Here is a 26,595-nt window from a genome sequence, read left to right as displayed (position 1 = left end):
AACAAAACGTGTTTGGAAACATCTCTAAGGTAATGTTTTTAATTGAGACCAGGTATTTTGCAGGGTTTGGGTTTTTTTGGTTGTTTAGTTGGTTTTGGGCGTTTATCCTTGCCAGAAAACTTCTGGTTTGTTTTTTTTTTTTTTCCTCAACTAATCACATGCACTGTGTACGTAGTTACAATACTAATATTTTACTGCTTTTGATTTTTTTCTAGGGCGCCAATGCCTCAGCTTTGGAGAAAGAGATTGGTCCGGAACAATTTCCAGTCAACGAGCACTATTTTGGTTTGGTTAATGTAAGTCTCAAACCATAATTTCGTTGCTTCAAAATGCCAGGGATGGGTTTGTTAAATTGCAAGATTGCTACGGAGTGAATAAGTAAAACACTGAAAAATACAGTCCTTGAATATATATATGATTGAAATATGTTTTCAATATTCAGTGTATTTGTTGAAATATGTGGCTGAAGTAATTGTTGAAATGAACTCTGTATTGAATATTTTACAAATTGTAGGGTATTAAAATGGCCAAGTCTATTGTAGGCTGTTAAAATGTATAAGTCTTAAAAAAAGCTATTTAAAATATGTAGCTTGTAGTTCATAATATGCCAGTCTAAGTGAAATATATACATTACAAGAAAAAAAATTTGTGAAAAACTGTTGATAATCTGAAGTATTTATATCTGCTATTTGTATTAAGTTTAAAAAGAAATACTGAGCCCAAAAAAACAGTGATAAAAGAAACTTAATAAATTCTTTGATTCAGCAGTTAGTTTAAGGAATAATTTAAATTTTAATTTCTAGTATTACTAATGAAAAGTACGTTTTTTAGAAATTGCATTATACTGACAAGAGATATTAAATTATTTATTGGGGCTTCGGAAAGTACATATTTAAACAAAACTGATTTAGCAAGAACCATTGTCTTGCTTTTCTTCATGCAAATAATTATTTAGATGTTGTCCTGCTACTGTAACATATGTCTCTACCTCCAGGCTCGTAGCACTGACATTGTTCAAGAGCCTGCAGTCTGAGTATACGCTGTGGAGTCAGTAAACTCTTCCTGATAAGCTGACTTAGATGCCTCTCAGACATCATGACTTGAATTAGAGATTTCTTTTCCTTTCTCATGGCAGTTGAAATGCCCTCAGAGTGATACATTGTTTCTCTGCAAAGGAAATACATCAGTTTAACTGTTAATACTTGATAGTTCTGCAGCAGAGCTTAGCCTTGCCATTTTTCCACTAATTGATTTCTCAAATCTGTTACACTGTTGACAGATAAACTGTTTTCCTAATTTCTTCTCCAAGTCCAGAGAGGATTTGACTTAAAACAGTAAAATTGTGTTGTATACCAAATCTTGAAGTTTTCATAGTTTGTACCCTTAACAAAAGTTTCAATAGAGGATAATCATCCTCATATATAATGAATATCAACAAATTCTGGCTTTCTGTACCCGAGAGGGAGTAGGAAATTGGAAAGGATATCTGCCTTTAAGTCATTGCCCTCAACCACACATATAAGAGATAGGCAGCTAACATATCTGAGAGTGCTTTTAACTTCCTGTATACTACAGGAATGTTGCTTATTTAACTTCAGACAATAAAGTTTTATGGACCAAAATTCTTTGAATTGTAACAAATAGTGAAATGGGATCCCATTACATTTATGGTACACTGATGGTGTTTTTCAGGTACCACATTGGCTAAATAAATTCAGTCATATTGTTGCTTGAATGGTTTTTCTATGGGTTGTGTTTACTAGCACAGTATGTATACACAGTATACACAATGCAAAGTGTAATAAGCTTGCAGAATGTAAATCTGTCAGGAAAAGGAAAAATAGCAAACTATGGCCAATGGCCATTTAGAAAGAATGACAGAATGAAAATGAATAGTAGATAATTACATAATAAATTGAGTACTGTTAGGTTGAGAAGTGATAGAAATCGCAACTTTTACCTTCATTGATTTCTCTAATTGTTTGGTAGGAAGAGCTGCAAGAAGTGAACCCCTTAGAGGTTCATTAACATTTACTTCTAATTTTTTCTAATTTGTTTATCGATTTTGTTTCTCCTAACTTTGTCCAGAGTAATGGAAAAAAGGGAGATAATGTGAAAGTCAGTAGCTGTTCTAACTGGGATAGCTAGACATTTGAGATGTCTGGAAGAAAGAAAAGGATTTCAGGTAAAGATGACAATTCTGAAATAGAGAACTGCAAATTTATCCAGAGGTAGTGTAGAAGAAGAGGAAGTAGGAGCACTATCTTATTTCTTTTCCAGCTTTGTGGCAGAATCTAGGGATTATTCTGAGGAGATACCAAAAGAACAACTTGAGGAGGTAAAAGAAGACTTAAGAAAGGGCAATTATGGGAAACATATGGAACACCAGATGGTTGATGGGAATGGAAAATTCAGTTTAGACTTGAAAGGACAATACCATCCACTAAATCAGCAGGAAATATTTAAGATACGTGGTAAGATGAAAGTGTTAATAGTGTTATGTCCTATGCATAAGGGACAATGAGGAACATCAAGTCTGCCTATCGTTGTTGTTTTCCTCTACAGTGCAGCAATGTAAACTGTTCAAATCTATGTGCTTCACAAATTAAATCAATCATTTTATCCAGTGAGCATGAAGTAAGATTTTTAATCTCGAAGAGCTACTCTGGTAGCTCTTTAGCCGTTTAACAGACTTCTAGAGCAGAAAGGTTGGTTATTCAGTCTCTTGCAATGGATCTGTGTGTTTTGGAGAAATCCTATTTACTGGAGTGGCCCATTTCAACAGCTAGAAGTTGCCAGAGCTGCCAGTGCACCAGAGCTGTGGGGATCCCTAGAGCTGCACAAAGACAGTGTTCCAACCAGATCTGAGTTCTTGTAAACCTCTTGTTTGTTTTTGTAGATTTGTGGGGTTCAACAACCAAGTTTCTTCCCAGTTGTATGTGCATCAGAAGAGTAAACTATAAGACTGTAAGCATTCGTGGATGTGCAGTGTTTTGTTGCAAATTTCCCCATTGTCTCATTTTTATTATTTCCGCAAAGGTTTGGGTGCTGTAATGTTGATTTCAGAATTCAAAAGAAAAAAAAAAGTTGTGTGGAAAATAGAGAGAATGCAGCATTTTTGTGAAAGGAAATAATCTGATTTCTCAGAATTCAGAACAGAAGAACAACGCAAACTGATGAAAGGGGAAAAGGTCCTTTTACTTTCCTTAGACATGCACAATGTAAGATGGTCTTCACAGAAACAAGGAGGCAAGCAATAAACTGGTTGAAAACACTGGTTAAAATAACCCTGCTGTACATGGTCTCTCCTCACCCCCAAGTGAGATAGAGGAGTTTCTGTATCACATGCAGACTGAAAATTTAAGATACAAAATTATGATGATGGTCTTACAGTTTTCTGCTACTGTTGTGAGGCAAACTTGAGGCATGAAGTTAACACAGCTCAGCACTTGCTGAGCTCACCAGTGTTGTGCCACTGAGACAGTGCTGGCTGTGGAGTGGGGAGAAGGAAAGTGTCCCTTGGCCATGTTTGGAGCAGGGTCAAGTATTGAAGACCCGGAATCAGAAAACTATAGGAGTTTAGCGAGTGATGGGGAGACTGGATCAAGGTGTTGGGTGTTTTTCTATAGTGGAGTCAAAGATGTGCACTAAAGTAATAATGATGGTAAGACCAGCATTTGTTCATTTATCAAATTCCGTATTTGCTGAGTCTAGAAACCTCCCTACCTTTTCCTCCTTGTTCAGTACAGGTGTCATGATAATTTTTTTAATGATTGGAAGCATTTATTTTTAAAAGATTTGGAGTGTTGAAGCAATAAAGACTGATGCTTTAGAGATAAAACAAATGTGAACTAATTAGATTTTCTTCAGGGGTTTGTTTTCAAATGGTCTTCTATTGCCTACTTTCTTTCTGAATTTGGTTGAAGAAGACCTTTTATTAACTTAATTTGATTGTTTTATTTCATACTCACAGGCATATAGGTTAACATACATTCATATTAAATTAATCTGAATTTTGTTCATATTCTAAGTTCTTCATATTTTGGTCATCTCTCACTGCATGGTTACCGTTCTAATTAATTTATCATCAAACTCTTCCTTTTTAAAATTGGAATCCTATGAAATTTCTAATTTGCTTCCTTTTCATCTTTTGACACTTGCTGTAGAAATTTTAGCGCTTCTCCAATTTGATTAAATTATAAGAACTTTCTTAACACTTTAATGTAGTTCTCTTTTTAAAGCTGTTTCTAATTACAAACTCATAGATAGTTAGCTTACAATATTAAATATTTTGACATAGGCTACTATGTGATTTCATTTGCTACCTTTAAGGAAAAAAGCCCTGGTTTTCCTCTTAAGTTCATTGACTTAGCTGATTGCAGAGTTGGACCACAAGGAAGCTAATACAAGCATTCCCCTAGCTTAAATAAATAAAAATAGTAAGTGTTGCTTTCCTCACCTTTTAATATGGATATCATATGACATCTTAATATATTTTTTAAAATGTACTCCTTACTTATTCTTTGAGTGTGTCTTGGTTATTTAGAAAGTAGTTCTTCCTATTTCATTAATTTAAAATAAAGGAAAGCAATTAACTTGTATGTTTTGTGATTAAATTGCATGGTGCTCTTGTTTGTCATTCTCTTGGTTGAGAGAGAGCAAAAAATAGTTACTTCCCTGTTATTCCTAAGATATAAAAGCTTTTAATTTCTTTTCCCTATTGAAAGAATCTGCTCTTAAAATAGCTCTAAATGCACTTTTTCCTATAAAAGTCTCACCATCACAATATAGTCTCAGAATTTACTACTCCTATGTGCTACTATCTGTATATATAATGTAAATATGAACATTATTTTCACATTTTACAGAATGTGTGTAGTAGGTATGTGCTTCAATTTGCAGGTTGCATGACAGCAGCTGAAATGTTGGATCACTTGCTGAGGGCCTTATAAAGATTTTTTTCCACACTTTCGGTGTTAAATATTGGGTTTCACTGGAGGAGAGCAGCATGAAATGAGAATGGCTTTATCCACCAATAGCTCACGATGCCTTCGCAGATGTGATGGGGAGGTTTGCAGTGTTGGGGTGAGCTGGAGATAATGTCAGTGAGCACAAGACTCAAATGCTTAAGAACTCCAAGGAGTCTGAGGAAGAGGGACACCTGGAATGTCCCATCTGGAGTGTCCTGGTACAAAGGGGACATTCTGGGTGCTTTTCTTGCTGGCTCCTCTTGCTCCCTTTCAATTCAGTGGCTTGCCTCCTTCAGAACACACACATCCAAATCAGGCATTCTTTTCTTTGCAGCCTTGATTTGAAACTACGAACTGTCATAGGTTTAAATCCTAAACAGGCCATGTCACACTGGTTTAAGAAAACTCCCGAATACCAGTCTTGTCACCCTAAAATGAGAACTGAAAATGTAGGAACAGGTTAAAGCAGTTATTTCTGACTTTGATGACAGCTATTAAGATCGAAGAATCCAATTTCTGAAGTGTATGAGAAACTCTCCATTTACAGCTGAATTTCTTCGCGGTACAAGGTCATGCTGTGCCTGTTCTTTACTGTTGTGGCAGATGTGTCATAGACAGATATTTTTACCTGAGCATATTTTGGGAGTTGTGAAATTGGGGGTATTTTTTGAACATTTTGACCCAAGTTGATGCAAAATATTACCAATAAATTAAATTTACAAGTGAGACGAACAGTTTACCTTGGTTTTTCTTGTATTTACATACAATGTACTAGGTAATCCTTTGTGAAACAGTATTATGCTTTATTACCTTAGTCAGAAAGAAATGACTTGCAGAAAGTTGGCCCCTATTATACTTTGGAATTAATTTTACCTCTCTACAGTAATACAATGCAAACTAATAGATCTCTCTCTTATTTTATAGTTCGGGAATACATGCTACTGCAATTCAGTTCTTCAGGCACTTTATTTTTGTCGACCATTTCGAGACAAAGTCTTAGCATACAAGAGTCAACCAAGAAAAAAAGAGAATCTCCTTACATGCTTAGCTGATCTTTTCCACAGTATAGCCACCCAGAAGAAAAAAGTTGGAGTAATACCTCCGAAGAAATTTATAACAAGATTGCGAAAAGAAAATGGTAACTTTTATCTTTTTCTTGTGAATAATCATAGCAATTGTTATTTAATTCTGAAACTGACATAGTGAAATACCTACATATTTGTTCCACAGAGAACCTGTTCTTGGTGCTGCAGTATAAACAAGAATAAAACCCTAGAATAAAAGTGTAACCCTGGAGCCATTTTGAGAGAGAAACATTTTCTTTCTCTGTTCATGTAGAACTAAAGTGTATTGTCACTGGCTGCTTATTAAACTGCTTGCTAGTTTTGCTTCTCTATGAATTTTAGATTTATAATCAAAATTCACTGTAAAACCTTTGTTCTTTGTTTAAAAAAATATTTTTTTTGAACGCAGGAATCAGTCTCCCGAACTGAGCGTGTGGAAAGGATGTTAAGAATCTAGCTTAAAACCCCCCACATTTTAAAATTATTTCAGAATTTATGCAGTATATAGCTTGAACTGCTTTTTAAAGGATTAATGAATTTTAAAATCACTTAATAATCTTTACAAATTTCTTTTGAAATGTAACTGATATCCTAAATTTCAAGAGATTTCTAGAGATTTTTAACATTTCTTGTTTCTGGTCTGCAAGGCTAATTGGTCAAAATGGTTTAGAAAATAATTTGATGTAAACATATAAATCAAACCTTATAATCTACTACTCAATTTGGATATGCTTTTTTAAAAATTCAACTTTTTTATTCTAAAAAATAACCATTAGATTTAAATAAACTGTATAAGGTACCGTATTTAACACTGCTGCAAAAGACATGTTCATACTATTGTAATGTTTCTGAGACTATATATGCTGACGGAAAAAGTGTTTAACTGGTATGATGACTATATGTGTAGGAAAAAGAAGAAATAAAATACTATAATGACATTCCTAATTTGATGTGGCCCTTCCAGCAAATGCACACCATGAATCGTAATAATATTGTTAAAAAAAAAAAAAGCTTTGTCAGTCACCTATCTATGCAGAGTAGAAAACTGTCATTCCATTATTTGGCAGGTATATTTGAGTAAGTATGTGTGTATGTTGATGCATTTACAGAAACAGTTTATTATAACAAATGCAGAGAATCATTCAGATGGAAAGCAGAAAGTAAACCATGGGAGCCATTGAGTTCATGATAAGAAGTGTTCTTTGTAATGTGTAATTATCTCATGCCACTAAAGTTCTATATGGGACAAGGCAATTGGAAAATCTTTATTAGAGAAATCAGATGTGAAGGTTCAACTGTTGTCTTTTTGGGTCTCTTTTAATGACGATGCTCTCACCTTTTGTACAAATAAATAGCTGAATTCAGGCTACAATTACATGGGCATCATATATGTTATTGAGTGCTTATTGTAAAGGTATATAATTTTGGGAAGAGTTAGTTAAATAGCCAGGTAGGTATGCAACACCAGTCTAGAGTCTGTTTCGGTCACTATCCAGCTATACCAGGGTAGTAACAGAGAACAGTCTTACTGTATTCCAGACTAAAGAGCTGATCTTCCATCTTTATTTTCAATGTCTGAATACAACATACATATATTACACATCTCTAAGCTGGAGAGAGACTTTTTACAAGGGCATTTAGCGTTAGGGCAAGGGGGAATGGATTTAAACTGGAAGAGAGTAGGTTTAGATTAGATATTAGGAAAAGATTCTTCACTTTGAGAGTGGTGAGGCACTGCAATAGGTTGCCTAGAGAAGTTGAGGACACCCCATCCTTGGAAGTGTTCAAGGCCAGGTTGGATGGGCTTTGAGTAACCTGTTCCAAGGGAAGGTATCCCTGGAGGGGAAGAAATAGTTGATTTTTAAAGTTCTTTCTAACCCAAGCCATTCTGTGATTCTTTATTAATGACCATAAAGTTTAACTGGCTGGGAAGCAGCTGCTGGCTTGAAGGTATATTGTTACATTTGCATAAATTCCTTCTAATCATTAAATGAACAATGTGTAGCTTTCATCCTGTTGTACTTCATGCTAATTTACTGACTGGGCACATAGCCCTGAGAGGCCTGTGATATAATGCTGTGAAGAACCTCTGAAGTGTTTTACCTCAAGGGACGTGTAGCTCTTGTTCTGCCTTGATTTACTCAATTAAAGAAAGACCTTACAGTTGGCTAGATTGAACTTAGTGAAACTAAGTGTATTGAAAATAGTGTAGTAGTTCATTAAATAAGCTACATGGTTCATACTCTTGGCTGACCTATTGCACTGCTTAACCTCTCCAAATGATCTAGATTGGCATCAAGTTTTCCCTACTTCAAAAATAACTTAGAATTTTTTTTCTATTTAAAGTTTACTCCTGGCTGTCATCAAGTACATGACAGTAAAACTTCCGTGGAGTGCCTGTATCCATTTCAAAACTTAACCTTCACTGAGTATCTTTTTCATTCATCTTTGCAGGCCTGAAGGCTTGCCTTTTAGTACATTCTTAGACCGCAAGCTAGTTGAAGTAATTGCACATGAACGGACTTGTATGATATTAGCCAGTGATACAGAATGCTTTTTAAATTGGCAGGTAAATTTCCTTGTAACAATTCCTGGTCAGAGAGAAAATAAGTAATTATTACTCAGTCTGATACAATGCCTTTATGGTTTTCTTAGCCAGTTCCTCATGTGAGAACTTCTACCAGCAGGGGATTTCTCAGGTTGGTATCCCAGGGGACTGCAGTTAACTGCATTTTCAGTTTGAACATGATCAAGAGCGTTAATTTGTAAGAAAGATCAGATTTATGCTTTAATCTGTATCATTGCTATACATCGCAAGTATGTGGCAGTGAAAGTATCCCTTTCCATTGAATTAATCTGAAAAATATTGTGCTTAGAAATGTTGACAAACTGAGGGCATGAAGCGGAAAGCATAGTGAGTTCATTATTATCTATCCAACAAGTTCACCAGTAGTAAAGGTGCCACATATACCAGTCTCCAGAAGCAGTATTTCAGATCTTGAAATGCCCTTGATGTCCCTGGCCAGGTTTAATTCTATCATGCTTTAGCTTTCCTAAGCTGATCCCAGGCTGCTCAGAGTGCCCCTGGTGGTGCAGTGGTTAATCCGCGGCGCTGTCAACGCCGAGACCCGGGTTCAATTCCTGGTTAGGACACTCCCCGGGCAGATGGAGCTCGTTAGCCCTGTAAGGCAATCCATCTACGTCCTGAGGACCTCACTGCCACCGTCCAAGCTCGCTTGGCCCTGGCAGATGAACCTCAGGATTAAAGGGTGGGCTCAGTTCCGCGCACACTGTGTCTCACCTAAAAAATCCAATGCGCAGGCTGGAAGGTGTAAAGACCTTCCCCGGTTCTTCGTTCGCAAAGACTGGCCATACCTATTCCTCCCAGACTACCTGTGCTTGCTCCCACCACCTATAGATTTCTTTTTTTTTTTTTGGTTGTTCATCCATTCAAACCTCCTGGCGTTTTTGGGAATTCCTCTTTTTGGGATGCATCATTCCTGAGCTTATCCCTCCTATATGGACAATGAAGCATCATATAGACAATGAAACATTTCTTACTGTACATTCTCAGGTAATTTCTGGAAAATATCAACATCTAATGCCTGATGTTATCCAAGACATTAACCTAATCTTGGCAGAGATAGCAAAACCCCTGTAGGAGATCCAGTGGCATCTGGAGGCAGGATGGGATGAACTGTGACATTTCAGGTGGCACTGCATGTACACCTCTGTTTATGTAGTTGAATTGTGCCCTAGTTTTCTTGCAGAATGATTCGGTCTTCTGTTAATTCTCATCAGCTGAGTTATTTCTGTCTGACTTGCTGTCCCCTCTTTTCGACTTAGTTTGTCAAGTATGCATTTTGGGTTGGTGTTGTATTGTCATAAATGATTCAAGATATGAAATAAAGGAGTGGTTTTGAAATTTGACTCTAATCAAATCTCTTTTTTTGTAGTATAGCACTAACTGATTAATTAAAAAAATCTTTTGTTTTGTCTTGTAGAGCTTTTTGATAACTACATGCAGCAGGATGCACATGAGTTCTTAAACTATCTGTTAAATACGATTGCGGATATCCTGCAAGAGGAAAGAAAACAAGAGAAACAAAATGGTCGCCTGCCTAATGGCAACATCGACAATGAAAACAATAGCCCACCAGACCCAACCTGGGTTCATGAAATCTTTCAGGGAACATTAACTAATGAAACCAGATGTCTTACATGCGAAACTGTAAGTCTGTATGTACTTCGTAAAATTAATTCTGCCGTATTTCACTACTTCATGTTTCATGGTTCATTTATCCCAACAGACTAACATATTAGGTTAGTTTATTTCCTTAGTAATCTTACATTCATATGAATATTTGCATTTTTTTCTTTGTTAGTGAGAACATTTCAGCAGCTCATGCGTGAATTGTAGGAAAAGACATTTGGGCAATATTAGGGAAATGCCCAATTGGATTTTTGTCAGTCTGATCTTAACTTCAAGATTTAGATAAGAAAATTCTAAATTGATGCATAGTTAGAGCGTTGAAGCCTGCTATTTGAAGGTGTGAAATTCTTCTCAAATTTAATGTCTTAGCATCATGCTTAATGATCTATTCCATAAATAAGTATTCTGAGTCAGTTTCCATCAATTTCTAATTTTTAAATTTAAAGTAATTGAAATCAAGGTACTACGATTGGCTTTTGGCACTGAGACAGTAGATTGGGATTCTCAAAAAACACAATTTAGTGCGCAAAAAAAGTAATCTTTTTCTAAATGTCTGTCCACAGGAATTCTTGTAATAATACACCCTGAGAAATAAACTCTTTCTTTGAGTATGCTATACTAAAATTTTCTTTGAGAAGTTCTACAATAAGAGAAAAGATGTATTTCATAAAAACTTATAATTGAATTTTACCACTGGGAAAAAGTAGACACAGCACAATTTGAAAATTACAGTAATTCTGTCATGGTCTATGCTTTAGAGACTGTAAAAAGCTAAGTGGCTATGGTTTCTGTATGACTCTTCATACCTATTTTCTTCAACTTAATTAGTGATGCACATATTTTGTCATGACATTGGAAAGGAGGAATTAATCAAATCTGTATATTTCACATGTAATCTTCTTCGTCTTCTAGAAATACCCACCTCTTTTATTTCAAAGAAAATAGCTTCATAATGTCATATGTGATGTAACTGCAGACTTCGAGTAATTTAGGTGCTGATTTTTAGCTACCATAATTTCTTTTCTGGTAGATTTTCCCTCCTTAATACATATTTCTTGACTACTATCAATTGCTTCTCTTTTAGTTCTTGAACTGTTTTTTTTTTTCTTCTTCTTGAAACCTGAGTTTAGTGTAGTCTTTTCACATGACTGACATCACTACCTTTCCTCACTGTGGCATAATGAATTACTGCTGTCAGAATTTTGATCTAGGCACAGTCCTTAATGCAATTTTAAAATGCTCTTTGCCAGTATATTTTATTTGTTATCAGGCCTGTCACAATTTAGAAAATTCTACTAATATTGCTTAGTTCTGTTTTTCTATCATGTATTGCTGAACAAGATGCACCATATCAGTTTGCCACTGTGCCTTCTTGGACAGTTGAACTTAAAATTCAGTATTTTAATATACATTGGGTCTTGGTATATTAGGGCCTTTCCAAGCCCTAATAATCTGGAAGCTATTTTATCAGCTTCTGTCTAGTTAGTCTAATTAAAACACAGTGACCTGAAAATGAGCACTTTTGGACACACAAAATAAGTAATATTACTGTGACTGCTGTCTTACTGTCAAATATAATGAATATCTATGGGGGTTTTAATGTTGGCAATTAGGTTCTTCCTGTGTTTAGAAGTATAACTTAAAATGTCAGGAGTACATGGATATAGCTCTTGTAGAAGATTACATAGCACAAGTGGAAGAATTAGTGCTTATTAATGATAAGACAATAACCTTAGCATATTTTAAATTTGAATTTGGAATTTAGTGCGCACTTAAATATGTAAAGCATAATATGTCTTTGCTCAAAGTGACAATGATTATATTCCAGCTGGCCAAACCTACTCAATGTTCCTTAAATGAGCATGGCAAAATTTTATTCTAATTTTAATTGTCCTGATTATAGAAAAGAGCATCTTTCCAGGAAGCACTATTTTGTTATCCTACCTTAAAGATAAAAAATTAACTAGCCAAAGATTTATCTTCTATTTAAATATGGACAGTGGAATATGAGGAATACAATAGATACAATTCTTTAACAAAGATTCATCTTTTGGAATAAGGCATGCTATTAAATGAATATGTTACTAAAGGGATTGTAAGTTGTCTTTACATGCTTTTAATGTGATTTCTTGTTGTAATGCTTTCACCCTTCCTTGATAGAGGCAGTATGATGAAGTGAATGGAAATTTTGTGGCTAATAGCTAAAAATTATTTAGAAGTTAATTGATTTTACAGATTTCTCTCACAGTTGAAGGAAGAATAACAGTAAGCCAGAAAATAATATAATTGACTTCATTAAGATTAAATTTGAAACAACTAAATGTGGCCAGTACTTCAACAGACAAAAATAGGAAATTATCTTGAGTCAAAAGCACCATACATATGAATAATGTTTTTCTGCAAGTGATGGTCTTACTCTTGTGTCCAAACAACTTTTCAATGCATAAAAATCTTTGGCTCAATTCCATTTGGGACTGAGAGGAGGCAATAAGGAAAATCTTAGTGTTCTTTCTTGCTATAGAAACCCTAATTATGCCCCTGTTTTCTTTTGCACTCTTTTTTCTTAAAACCTAGATAAATAATGCCCTTTGTTTCAGCTTCTTTTAGAACTACTTTGTGTCTTAGCACACATGGGAGTCTACAGCTGCAAAAGCTCTACTGTGAGTGAGCTGATTCGCATTGCAAGTGAAATTCCAAGCTGTAAGAAATAGCAGATTCCATGAGTGTCAGCCTTCTGAGGTTTCTGTCCTGTGCAGCTTTGGCCAACAGAGTACAGCTGAGCTGTGGGAGTGCAGATCATGCCCTTGATGTGAGAACAGCACACCGTCCCCTTCAGCCAGAACACCGGAACATCTGAGTTCTTCACTATTATTCAAATGCTCCTTTCAGGAGCACTCAGATGGCTTTTTGAACATATCAGGCCTTGATTCTGCAAGTGATGAGGTTTTCTGATCATGTCCATCTTTTTTAATTCTATAGGTGATTGAGCATTGGTGGTTGTAGTCTGATAGGTTGATTGAGTCTTAGTGATGTTGATTTGAAAAAGCATCTTTGCGGAAGGAGTGGATGAGGGGCTGGTAAAAGTGTAGAGTGGCTTTTTTATATTTTTTCTCGTCTTTTTTTTTGAAATTAAAACTTTTTGAGTTAATGTTAAAAAAATCTGTTCAAATACTAATGTTCAAAGAAACTTAAAAATTAAGAAAAGCAATTTATAATTTCTCAAAATAAATGGAAAAAAGTCTACTTGGCTATTCTTGCAATAAAGCCTTTAATGGTTCCTCATGATCCGAAGTGCACAATGGACCTGCTAACGTGAGAGAGGGTTTTTAAGGTCCTGTTATCACAGAGTATGGAAATACTTCTTTTGTGAACTTGTGTTTTCAGTATCAATCTCTTTTCTGCCCCTACATCTTCTGCGTGGGATAAAGTTGCCTGTGAAATCTACATTGTTTCATGGAATTTTCTTTGATTAGACCAAGAGAGGAAGAATTATCTAATTGCATGCCTGAATAACACTGATCACATGACTCCTTAATTCCAGCTTTCCTAGCTGAAGACTGCAGGAACAGAATATTTTCTATAACTGATTTGGTCTTTTTTCTGAGCTAGGCTAAGATGATTCCCACCAGAGTTCTTAGTGTTACAAATTATGGCTTGATAATTCCAAAAGTGGTTTGCCATGGCATATTTTGAAGAACTGTCCACACAATTAAACCATAGTACATCCCTGAAGATAGGAAACATGCAGCACACTGGAGATGCAGGTGGCTTTTTTTTTTCTACTCTAAACATATTGGAGTTTTCCATATATGTTTTGTGATCTCTCCAAAAGTGTAAACCTAACACTTCAGCAGCCAAATGATGCAGTAGATATGATATGTACTGGCATAGTGGCATTTTTTTAAATGCACACTTAATCTTGGAAAGACAGGGTACAGAACAATGGGAGGAATCCTTGGCCAGTCCTCTCACAGATATTAACAGAAGCTTTCAACCTAATGTCTTAAGTTTTTGGATTTACCCTAAGGTATCCATTCTCAAAAATGGTTATCTTGACCATCCTGCTTTTATCTTTTTTTTTTTTTTTTTCATGTATACCACCTTAGGAGCTGTGTGTCTCATTTCTTGATAATCAGAGAACAACTTCCCAATTTCTTTTTAATTCTGAATTGAAAAGGGAACGTAAACCTTGTATGTCTTAAAGATCAACTTAGTTCTCCTGTAGCTGTTTCACTTTTCCTACTTTCAATCAAGAAATTGCAGCCATGCATCTTTTCTAAAAGCATTTATTTTTGTACCTAGGCAGAAGACATTTCATTGGTGACATTGAGTATCTCTAGATACAGAGCGGACACACTAGCAGACAAAAGTTAAGGTTTCAGATCACTAATTCCTGAAACTTTAATAACATAGTTGGTTTTCAGGGCAGCTGTGGATTTTGTTCATAATTTCTCAGGATTTGTGGTGGAATTTATTTTCTTCTTCTAGAATTTTCTGGTTTGCTTAATTGTTGCTTTTGCATTTTTTAGAGAATTGGCTATGCATTATTCTGCCTCTCTCAGACCAATCCCCAAGCTCTTATTCACCAAATTTACTGTCTGCTATTCATTTCAGAGTATGAATCTAGACAGGAAGAGGCTTCAAAATATTTGTGCTGTTTATTAGGTACACTGTGATATGCAAATACATAACTTTCAATTGGAGGGAAGTGCTCTAAATAGAAGAGTCCCAGGGATTCTGTTCTTTTGAAAAGAGTGAGGTGTAGAAGAAACTTGGTATTAATATTGTTGAACTGAAAACACAATATGATGACAACTGGCACTGCATACACCCACAGACACATATACACTTCTCTCTTCCTGAACAAAATCAAAAGCAGAGATCTAGTAAGTCTCTGAAATAGAAAAGCCACTTGCAAACATTTTTAAAAGGATGTTATAAGGTAGAAGACTCATTCCATCAATAGAAAATGGTACACTGAAAACCAAGTAAATCAGGATAACTTGTTTAAACTGTGCTCTGCTGTTCTTCTTTTCATGCAGGTAAGCAGCAAAGATGAAGACTTCTTAGACCTTTCAGTTGATGTCGAGCAGAATACTTCAATCACTCACTGTTTAAGGTAGACAAAAATCTGAATTTTTGTAATTTGTCTTTACCTGTTACCTAGAAAGCAGGACATAAAACTAGAAGCTCACAGTTCTATCTTACGTAGATTTAAGTGTATCAAGTTATGTTTATATTGTACATTTATTTGAATATCTTGTATGAAAACCTAGTATTTATAGCTTTTTTTTTTCCAGGGGTTTCAGCAATACAGAAACTCTGTGCAGTGAATACAAGTATTACTGTGAAGAATGTCGCAGTAAGCAGGAAGCACATAAAAGGTACGTCACACTTAAGAAGGAAAAAAATAACCCATGCATTTCATGAAAATACTCTTGTATTTCCTTTTGTATGTGTATGTCTCAGGGAGAGAATGTCCTTTTTCTCTTAATTTTCCTCGCTCTTCTTCCACTTAAGAGTAACTTGGTTGCATTCCTCTTGCTAGAATTCAATGCGTCTATTTCCGTGAGTAATGAGAATCCATGTAAAGTATTTTGGGACTCCTTTGATCATGATTATTTTACAAATGAGAAAAAGAGTGGTCTGAAGACCAAAACTGAGTTAAAAAGCCAAGTTAAAACAAACTCTCAGTGACTAAACAAAGACTGCTGGCAATGATGAAAACTCATTGATTGCATGTGACTTTTTAAACCTGGTTTTGTCTTGAAAATAAAATACTATTTTCCAGTTTCTGAAAGAATCATTTTGATAACACTTTTTGTAACTATTTTTGTTTACTGAGTTTCTGGTTTCTTAAAAGTGTTTAGTTAGTTGTGCTAAACTTCTGCTTGACAGTGCTCCTGAAAATCATCCAGAAGCCTGAAATTCATTATGTTTAAAAACAATTCTTTTTTGCCTAATAATTCTTCTAGCTTTGTTCACACATTTGAAAAACCTCTCATTTTGTGCACCGTGTGGTATGTATTATCTGAGCAAGTATTTGGTTGAAGGAGTGGGAACACTGACAATGCTGTACTGGTTATAACCACTGCTGCTGGTTATTTGGTTTACGTAGACTCAACACACAGCTTTTGAATATCTCATCTGCCAAATCTGCCTCATGTGCTGCCTAAGCTTACTAATTGGTGTCTGTTAGGTTGGGAATCTAGGTCTCTGGCCTATTGTTTTCTGTTGCCTTAGCTCTTTTTCTGTGTGGTGGGTAATGTGATCCCTGACCAATATAAACCGGATTGACATAAACCTGTACTGTAGGCACTTCCTTGGCAAAACACAGCTTTGCTTGTTTATATTTTGGTTTTCATGTGGAGACGAAGTTCAGTTTCACTACAGTCATATTCTTCTTCCATCTCAGTAACACAGTTTATCTGTGTTGTTGTCTACTCAACTAGCAAAGATGGTGTACCAAATTTCTTCACCATTGAAAAAGCTTCTATTATTAAATACACTCGCATTATAAGGAGAGGATTTAGTTTTGAAAAAAGGAATAAAGCAGAAATTATAGCTATAATATAATAAAAAAGTAACTCTCCCTAAAAACAGTTGCTTCTGTCGTCTTTCTGCCCTTCTCCAGTTGTTTTTATTTCCTAGTTCTCTTATGGGCATGGAGAAAATTTGGGTCTAGCAGGGTTTCCCACAGGTTGTTGTCAGTCTGAGTTTAATGAGAAACAGGGAAGAAAGGTGAGTTTTCTAGGATATTGTTCACAGTCCTCTATCTTTTGAAAAAGGATTGTCTTGTACAAACATACTTCCTGACATTCTGAAAATATGGTCTTAGTAGACATCTCTCTAACCGGAGTGGTATTGCTGAGACTTTTAAGCTATGTGTCAGGGCTGAAAGCACTTTGAAAAATTCATCACTGTTCTGATTTAAGGCAGTTGGCTGTGCCAAGAAGCAGAGCACTCAGCTTGGTGGCTCTGTTAGTATGGGCAAATTTATTGCCCAAAGGGCGGACGTCTGTGTTTGCTGCCAGGCCAGCTATGGTTGGCTGAGGACGATTTGTAGGCACTGATGTGAAATCTCAATACCTCAAACCAGGAAAAGGGGCCAGTGAGGCCTCAGTGAAACTAGATTATCACTTTCTGGCTTTGACTGCTGTAAAACATTGCTGCAACATTTGTAAAGAATTATTGTGCTAGAGCACAGCCTTATCTTGTTTGGGTAGCAGGAGGTAGCTGTATAACACTGGGCTATTTGTATCCCTTGGCAATTTAAAATGAATGGCTTGATCGGAAGACTTGGAGTAATACTTATGTGACAAAGTGGTGTAACAAAGCTTGTTTTAAAAAGCTTGTTTGACTTGGCTGGTTTACTGAGAAATTCAGCAGGAACAGGATCTCTGAAACAACTCTGTTGCAACACCTCCACTGTATACCAAGTGGGATCTAGATTTTGCTTTTGGGAACTCAGAAAAGCTATGTGTAGGTATGTTTAAAAATTGAATTCTGTGCTATGCGATCTAAGTGATTATGTGAGTTCATCATGACTCTTCTTATTTATTATGGTTTATTGTTTTAAATACATTTTCAGTTCTCTCATTTGTTAAAAATCCCCCTTTAGTTTAGCAACACAGGACCTGTTTTTAAACCGCTGATTATTTGGGTTCCTTTTAATGCTTGCAGAAATTTTTAAAGACTTCAGTAAAATAGGTTTCCTGTTTGTTGATACTGACTGAATGTTTTGGATGAATATTAGAAATACAGTTGGTTTTTTTTGTTTGGTTCTTTTTTTCCAGGATGAAAGTAAAAAAGCTGCCTATGATTCTAGCTCTCCATTTGAAGAGATTTAAATACATGGATCAGCTCCATCGATACACAAAACTCTCTTATAGAGTAGTTTTTCCTTTAGAGCTTCGTTTATTTAACACCTCAGGAGATGCCACCAATCCTGACAGAATGTATGACCTTGTTGCTGTGGTAGTTCATTGTGGAAGGTAATAATTTGTTTTAAGCAAGGGATTTTTGTAGAAGCCTAACTATCTTTAAAGAAATGACACCAAGCACCTAGTATCTTATAAATCAATCGCATTTAAAGACCTCTTAAAAGAAAAAGTGTTATGCAGAGAAGCTACCAGTCCCGACAGAACATATGTCTTTGTTGCTGTGACAGTTCATTGTGGAAAGTGATAACTGTATTTCACATCACAGATCTTTTATGAACTTAACTACGTTTAAAAAAAAAACCACAAAATACACAGTACCATATAACAGTAATAACATTTAAAAACAGTTCCTAAAAGAAAAAGTTTCTTAGGAAGGAAAGCATTATAGAAAGATTAATTTATCAAGCATTTGCTTTAGGGTGGGTATTTTTCTTAAGGCTTAAGCACCATTTTCTGAAATATATCCATATATTATGAGTTTTGTTGATTAATTTGTTTCATTGCTTTCAAAATATAACTGTTAGGTTTATATTTGATTTTGTTATATTCAACAAATGTTCTTGTGGCTTCAAGGCTTAAAATCAGGCTGCTCTACAAGCCGCTTATTGAGTAGATAAAAGCCCCAAAGTTGAAAATTACGACTTGACATGTAGAATCACAGAATAATTTATATTGTGAGGTCAAGCACTTAAAGCTCAAAGCAGGGCTAACTGGCATTAGATTAGGCTGCACTGGGCTCGGTTTCATGCTGATCTCACTACATATTTGGGTAATTTGCTCCAGTTCATCAGTTTTCTCACAGTGAGCAGAAAGTAGAGTTAAGATAATTAGACCTCAAATTGGCCAATTGTGTATGGTTTTGGAAAATAAGCCTCTGTGCCCTAGTTTCCTGGGACACTCTTGTTCTGGATTTTAAGGAAAATTCTTTCTGACCATTCTGACCATTATCTGTCTGCCTCACTCAAGCTGCAGTCTTGGTTACTTCTCCTTTCTCAGAGCCATGGCAGGAGGTGAACCCTTTTTTTGTTGTGTTAGTGATTTGATACACAGGCATGTCCCTCAGAGATGGCAACCTTCCCTCCCTCAAGTGCTTGACCTCCTTGGACATAAAAGTTGTATGAGTGCTGTTAGCTGGTCAGGGCAGTTCCAGAAACTGCTTTATCTAGTTGTCCACTATCAGTTGTAAAGTTGTAAGGTTCAGCTGTTTCAGAAAGTGTATTATTTCCTTACTTGAAACCTGATGAGAAATAAGACACTGAAATTTTGGTGGATTTTTTTTCTGTCATAGCTGTGGAGAAATTTCTCGTCTGCCATAACTGAAGAGCTGAGCATTGTAACAGTTTGAATTGGGAGCCCTTCTGTGCTTCTTGAGACCTCTAAACTGCCACTTTAATTCAGTTTCATGGAGATAAGCAGCAGTTCTATAGCTTTTTCTTTCTGAAGATCAGAAATAGTTTGGGATCTGTTCTCTATGAAATACTGGAACGTTTTCTTGATTTCAATTCTCTACACCTCTTTTTTAAAATTTCATTTTTATTTTCAATGCCTGTGCTGCTTATTCCTCATTCAAAATTATAATCCTTTTTTAGAACAGTATTAAATACAGAGAAAAGTAAGACCTTATGAAGATGATGTAAGTGGAGAATAAGGAAAAAAAAAAAAAGAAAATCCAAACAGAAATTGTAGTTGTAGCCATTTTAATTACTGTTAAGTATTGCTATTCTACAAGAAAAAAACAATTAAATTAAATACATTTCTACATTCATATGTGTTATTGTCTGTGTTCTTTTCTAATTTTATTTTACAGTGGCCCTAACAGAGGACATTATATTGCAATAGTGAAGAGTCATGATTTTTGGTTGCTTTTTGATGATGATATTGTTGAGGTAAGCCCAACCAGAGTGCATGTACCCCCCTTGTGTATATGTTTACTTAAAGTAAAATGATTGAGAATGCTAATGAGAAGAGGTTTCAACCCCAATCTAAATGAGCAATAACTGTGTTGTTTTGTCATCTTCCTTTTTTTTCCCTTGCCTATGCTTATGCATGAACAGAAGTATGATTGTGCTGTCCAAGTGCTTTTCATAACTTTATTTCAATTAATTAAATTTATAAAATTAATAGTTTCCATTTTCCTTACAATGCACAAGAACTGCATCATTAAAAAAAATAAAAAAAAGAAACAGGCATTGGACTTACCTTCTCAATTGTCAGGATGAGTCAAAGGTAGAGTCAGGAAGAGTTCTCCTCCCAGGCCACATTATGGACAGTTTTTCACACAGGAAAAGACAAATACTGAAATACACAGAGCTGTTGGGAAAGTAAAAGGATTGCCTCTGTGTGCTATGAAGATACACAGTAAATTGAAATGCCTTGATAAGGTCAGAAGTTCACTTTCCTCCAGTGAAAAGAGAGAGGGCTGTAGCGTATCACGTCATTCACAGAATCACTGCTGAGTTGGAAGGAACCCACAAGTCCATTCAAGTCCAACCCTTAGTCCTGCACAGAAACATCAGGGCCATATCTCTTGTTCTAAATCAGCAACACCTGGCAGTAATGTATTTTTTTTTCTCATAACCAATCTGAAGAGAAAGGAAAGAATCCTTTTGTTCTTAAGTCTAAATCATCTCATTTACGCCCATAGTTCATCAAGTTGAAATAGTTCACTCCTTCCTGAGAGAGGTTTTATTTCAAGTGATGGCAGTAAGATTAAGTAAGATCTACCTAAGTGAAAGAAAACTTCTCTCTTCACCATTTTATGGTTTGTAGCCCAGTGGCCTTCTATTTAAAATGTGGCAAGAGAAAGCTTGCTTTCAGTTTCTTTTATAGCTGAAAATTATGACAGAACCAGACAACGCTCTTCACCTTCTCAACAGAAGTTTTCCATTTTTCATTTTAAATCTTGGTTATAGGAGGCTTTCTAAGCTAACAGTATCACAAGCAAGCAGTCTGTGTGAAAAACATAGAAAAAGTTAGCCTTCATTCTTTGCTTCCTTCTTATTCTCCTCTACACTTGTTTAGATTATGCTGCTTAGAGTTAGAAATGGTAGTTTGTATTTGCATTCTTCACATTGATAAAGTCTCAGTGGGATATTGTTGTCTTTAAAATTTCTCTGTGTGAAATTTGTGCAAGCAATGCACTTACAGTAGGTTCACTTAATACTGAAAAATTTATACATAAAACCTATGTAGCTGCTGCCCTCTTTGAGTTGCTGGCAGAGGGGAAGCCAAAACATAACAAGTTTAAGAATTACTTGGGTTTTATTATTTTAGAGTGGAACTTATTTTTATGTGTATGTTATGCAAGATACTCCTACTTTAAATTTTGGTGTTTTTTTTTTTTACCTACAGAAAATTGATGCACAAGCTATTGAAGAATTCTACGGGTTGACATCAGACATCTCAAAGAACTCTGAGTCTGGTTACATCCTCTTCTATCAGTCTCGGGACTGAGGGAGAACTGTAGCGAAGAGAGATTTTTGTGTCTCACATTCTGTCTGTCCTGGAATGGAGCAAGCACTGAAGAGATGGAAAGCAGAGATCTCTGGGGGCAATAGCACAGTTTGCACACAACTAAGTAAAGAGTTAGGGGTTCTTAAAACTTTCGTATCATTTTCATTTTATTTGCTCAGGTATCATGCTGACTACACATCTCCACTGCATCCCATAAGCAAAAAGAGAGATACCAGCCACTCTTGCAGGAACTTTCATTTGGGTAATACTGTCTCTGTGATCCTAGTTCAAAGCCCATTGAAGCCATGGAGAACCTTTCATGGACTTGATTGGAGTTTGAATCAGGTTCTAACTGCGCTGCCAGATTGGTGCAGTAGGAGCATAAGAAATCTGTATTTTATGCAGAGTTTATGTATAAAAGGTAAAGGATTCTTTTGTGAAGTTAGTTTCCTGTGCTCACGTTTGAAAAGGTGAGGATCAGAGGGTTAACATGTAAGCAAGAAGATATATTTGGGCCCAACACAATTGCCTTCTTGATGGTAGTAGTTTAACTAAAGGTGTAAATTGGTGTCAGGGAGGCAAGTATGTTTTGCTTCTCTGAAGAAGCTTACGTTATTTATAATGTATGATCGGGAACAATCAGTCAAGATTATGGCTTTTAATCTCCGTATGGGGAAGGATTTAGTTTGTAATAGTTTATTTTTATTTATAAATTATTGTAACTCTAGGATCTTGTATATTGTCCCTTATTCTAACAAGTATTGGAAATTTATATATTAATTTGAATTAAAACCAATTATGTTTAAGAAGAGCCAATATAAATTGTAAAGACAATGGCTACAATATCTGAAAAAAATTAGTAACACAGGAGAGAGATTTCCTTCTGGAGGAACTGGTATCTAACTGAGGTACTTTATTTAATAAAATTAGAATATCCTCTTTTCATTAATGGGTGAAGAAAAAGTGATCAAACTGTGACATAGAAGACTTTTAAGAATGCATATTTTAAGAAAATGGTGTTGCAGTGGTGGTATCCTGGTCTTTATAGTCTTTTGATAATTTGTTAATGTTTCATGCGCCAAGTGAATTAGAGTGATTTGGATCAAAGTAAACAATTTTAAGAATATTATTTCCTCTCCAAAAATGGATCAACTTCTGTTAAACATTAAATTACATCTGAGCAATAAGAAGAAATAGGCTTGGAATTTCATGAGACTGAAGATACCACATTCCTTTAAAAGTAGAGTTCAAGTCCTGTAGAGTGAACATTTCTGAAACTAGGCAGTTTACGTTGCTTTAGGTTTATGAAACAGCATTAACAATTAAATCCTGACAAAACACCTGATCTGTAAGAAACGTGAACTGTTGTGATTTGACATTCTTCACTTAGGAGCACATTGTCTGACAGTAGCTGAATGTAATTTCTGGAAGGTCATAGGATGTGCATTCCAGATTATGGCAATCAGGTCTTGGATGTTCTTGTCACTCCCTCTTCAGCTAGTGATTTTTACATTATTGTAATTTTCTAACCTTATTTTATTGATACTGTTACAACTTTTAAAAAGAATGTCTCCTGTCTGCTGCTGTAACTGACTATTTACTTACCTGTATCTTTTAGCTCAGGAAATGACTTCACCTGTTCACTCAATTGAAGAAATCGTTAACAGGGTTACTAAATTAATTGGGCTATTTAGCAACTGTCATACCGTAACAAATTGCTTTTGTAAGATGCAGAGTTTCTAACGCCTTTGTTTGGCTAGAATTCTTTTATAGAAGATAATGTACCATGATTAATCTACCAGCACTGTAAAGTAAAGCCTAAATACTGTGGGAGGTGCAGAAAAATATGACTGAATTTTCTTGAAGGATTCAAATAACATTAAAACCTTTTTTTGGCTTTCAGTAGAAAAAGGGTTAGGGGGGTAAATCAATTGGGTAATGGTGCATGTTAGAAGGATGAAGTCCTTTGCATACTTAAGGTACAGTATTGCAAAAGAACTGTCATATTACTTTTTGCTAATTTAAAATGTTTTATCTCTTTTTTTCCCTCTTCCTTTTTTTTTTTTTTGTTTGTTTCATTGTAGTTAGAAACTGAGGCTAGTTGTTACATATTTTATACTCTAACAAAATTTAAGACATTTTTGTTTCACTGGTTTTACTCCTGCTATGTATTTTTATAAGATATTGACTTTTATTTTGTATAGGGGTTTTGAGATAGTATTCCAAATTATGTATTTAATTTTTCTTTTAGTGCAGCTGAAATAATTGTAAGTTCTTAATTTAACTGATATCAGAAACTGCAAGTTAAAAAAAAATTAAAAGAGACAGAGAAATATGAAATATAACTGATCGGTATGTAAAACAATATAGGAATTTTTCTTGACTGTAATACAGTGAGGAGTGTGGGAAAGTTGTCAGTTGTTGTAAATGGTGGAAATTATTTGCTGTGTAACTATGTAAATGTTAATTGGGACGACAGTCCCTTATTTTGTATATTGGAGCAAAAAACTTCTATTAAATAAAGTATGTTCTCTAAAGATACGTACTGCATCCTTTGTGGAGCCCTAATGATCAGTCAGCTGCCTTTTGTGCTTTGCAGTGTTTTCGAACTGAAAAAGTATCTGGGACTCCCTGTATTAAGCTGACTACCCTGAGCTACAGAAGGAGAAGTCTGTTTAAGTACTCTGCATCATGTATCTTACTGAATGTGTTGTTATATAAATCGTTCAATGGCAGCCATATTTTGGGTGGTGTGCGTCTCTAGGGTTAGTTTTTTAGTAAGTCATTGGTTTCTGAGGTAGAGGAGAGGGGATTGTTTTGAAATAGTGTCCTTTCTGGACTTCTGTTTCCTTAAAAAAAGTTTATATCTTGCTACAAAATATGCCTGCAAATTACTTAAGGGATTTCCTGGATCGCCACCTTGTGGGAGGAAAAACCGAAGAAAAGAAAAATAGGAGTGTTTCCAGCACTAACATAGGGAGAGACTGACAAAGAACGGGAGTCCAGCATCAGAAGAAAAAGGTGCAGCTGGTTACAGTATCCATGTATAATTTGGTATCATTCTTCGCTCAGAGTACACAGTTCAGACCCTGATGTATTTGGTTTTTTGATGAGCACATCCATAGTCATTCTTTGCATAGAAATAGTGACTTTTAGATGTTTGGCTACTTGTACGAAGGGTTAAATTGAATTGTGTTTTCAGAAGTTAGTCATAAATCAGATTGCATCTACTGAGATGACATTCACGCGTTAGCACGTAGGGATTTGGTGCCACCTTAGATCCTCTGTCACAGTCTTTGACATCTGCATAGGACTGGCAGATATAACACAGATTTGCAGAAGATCTGCATCCTTCTGGAGCAGCAGCTTGAAGCTGGACACCCTGCCTTGTTCCACATGTCACTGTCTCAGTATTTCACAAGCAGTCTTGCATGTGCAGTTTTTGGATTGTATACAGATGAAAGTCTGTATTGCTTGGCTATTTTTTTCAGGGGTGATGTTTGTAAAGCTGAAAACTTGAAATATCTGAGTCCTCTAGTTACTTTCCTAATCCTCTTATTAAAATTAAAGGAACATTATCTTGCGCTACTTGGTCTGGTCTCTCAGCTGTAGGTTAAGGTGATCAAAAATGGTCTTATTATTTGCCTTGTAACTAAAAGAAATTTTAATACATTAAATTTTCAGTCTTCATTTACTAGAACTTATTTAGTTTTGTTTCTTCTTACCTTTTCCTACAGGAATTTCCACTTGCCCTTACCAGAAAGATCTTAACTGTGTACAGTTATGTCATAAACTCCTCGTAACTTCTTTTAGCTCTCTAACTGTTCATTCAAAACTAGTAGTTGTCCCTTAGCATACAATACCTCCACAATGTGGATTATGAAAGAAGAGGGATGAATTCTCTTACGCACAAAGCTTTGTCAACTTATACACATGAAGAGGTGACATCTTTTATTCTGTTTAACTGCTGACTTCGTGCAGTGACAGAATTCAGTTTGGGCTGAAAAGATGGAGAGTGGGGGCTTTGAAAAAGTGTTGAAAATGCATTGACAACTGAGGGTGCCAAAAATGGTTGGGTGGTGTCTGGTTTGTTTGGGTTTGTGGTTTTCGTTATTTGTTTTCATTTTTGGGTTTGGGTTTTTTAAAGTTGTCTGAGAGCATTTATTTGAAATTGTATCCATAGATGAATGGATCTTTAGTTACCCTTACCTGCAAGAGAAGAAAACTTAATTTCAGTTAATTATCATGCATGTTAATGATCTGTGGGCTGCAGTATTACATTGAAGATACTTTGGTGACTTTTCTGAAAGTTTAAACAATCCTGGTATGGCTTGTTTGCTTTCACACAGTGGCTTTACTTTTTAAGATGTACACTTCCCCCCTCCCCCCCCATATTTGCCTGGTTTGATCTTAAGTCCTAGAAATTCAGGGGGTTTTTTCTCTCTTGGTAATGTAACATGCACATTTTATGTTTTTGGCCTTCTAAGGCTTTAAAGTCCTCTAACCTTTCTCAATGTAAGATGTGTAATACATTAGTTTCTTCACATGTGACACTCCAACTACTCAATTATTACTGAAATTAATATTCTACATAATCTCTATTCAAGGGCTGTTCACTTTGCAGCAGCTTTGCTACTGATTGATTGCTGTAAATGAACTATGCAAATTAACTACCATGCAAACAAACACAAGCTTCATCTTTTAAATACAGAGATCTCTGAAATCTGTTGTTTCCAGTTTTAGCAATAGAGTGTGGTGAGGCAGAAATGAGCTTTCTTTGGTCTATATTAAAAAATGTTTTTTTGGGGTAACTTTTATAAGAATGTGTTGGATATATAAGGAAGATTGTTTGCAGACATCACTGGTTTTGAAATGAACTGAGTAATATCTTCCAGTTTCTTCACAAAAGTACAAATAAATTACATTCTTTCGCTCTAGTGGCTTGTGATTGC

General features: G+C 35.5%; 1 protein-coding gene across 2 annotated transcripts; it reads left to right on the top strand.

The window, feature by feature from the left end:
* The first annotated feature begins 214 nt into the window (after positions 1-214).
* USP12 (ubiquitin specific peptidase 12) lies at positions 215-24,184 on the top strand. 2 transcript variants are annotated; one of them, XM_027906242.1, is made up of 9 exons: positions 261-296; positions 2,900-2,967; positions 5,895-6,108; positions 10,039-10,265; positions 15,290-15,366; positions 15,548-15,631; positions 18,044-18,241; positions 19,998-20,076; positions 21,542-24,184. In XM_027906242.1, the coding sequence occupies exons 2-9, from the start codon at positions 2,938-2,940 to the stop codon at positions 21,641-21,643; spliced, it is 1,011 nt and encodes a 336-aa protein (XP_027762043.1). In that variant the 5' UTR covers positions 261-296; positions 2,900-2,937; the 3' UTR covers positions 21,644-24,184. The 2 variants fall into 2 exon arrangements, with proteins under 2 accessions (XP_027762044.1, XP_027762043.1); XM_027906243.1 differs by lacking the exons at positions 2,900-2,967; positions 5,895-6,108 and having other exon boundaries at positions 215-296.
* The last annotated feature ends 2,411 nt before the right edge of the window (positions 24,185-26,595 follow it).

This window comes from Empidonax traillii, unplaced genomic scaffold (assembly GCF_003031625.1).
Source record: "Empidonax traillii isolate 1590-97213 ecotype Southwest subspecies unplaced genomic scaffold, ASM303162v1 scaffold1265:size144019, whole genome shotgun sequence".
NCBI lineage: Eukaryota > Metazoa > Chordata > Aves > Passeriformes > Tyrannidae > Empidonax > Empidonax traillii.
The sequence above is the reverse complement of the archived record's forward strand: the minus strand, read 5'-3'. Positions and strand labels throughout refer to the sequence as shown.

Coding starts and splice junctions, on each gene's coding strand:
- USP12 (XM_027906242.1), top strand. CDS start 2,938: ATGTGCATCAGAAGAGTAAACTATAAGACT. Junction 6,109..10,038: donor AAGATTGCGAAAAGAAAATG/GTAACTTTTATC, acceptor TTTGTCTTGTAG/AGCTTTTTGATAACTACATG. Junction 15,632..18,043: donor AAGCAGGAAGCACATAAAAG/GTACGTCACACT, acceptor CTTTTTTTCCAG/GATGAAAGTAAAAAAGCTGC.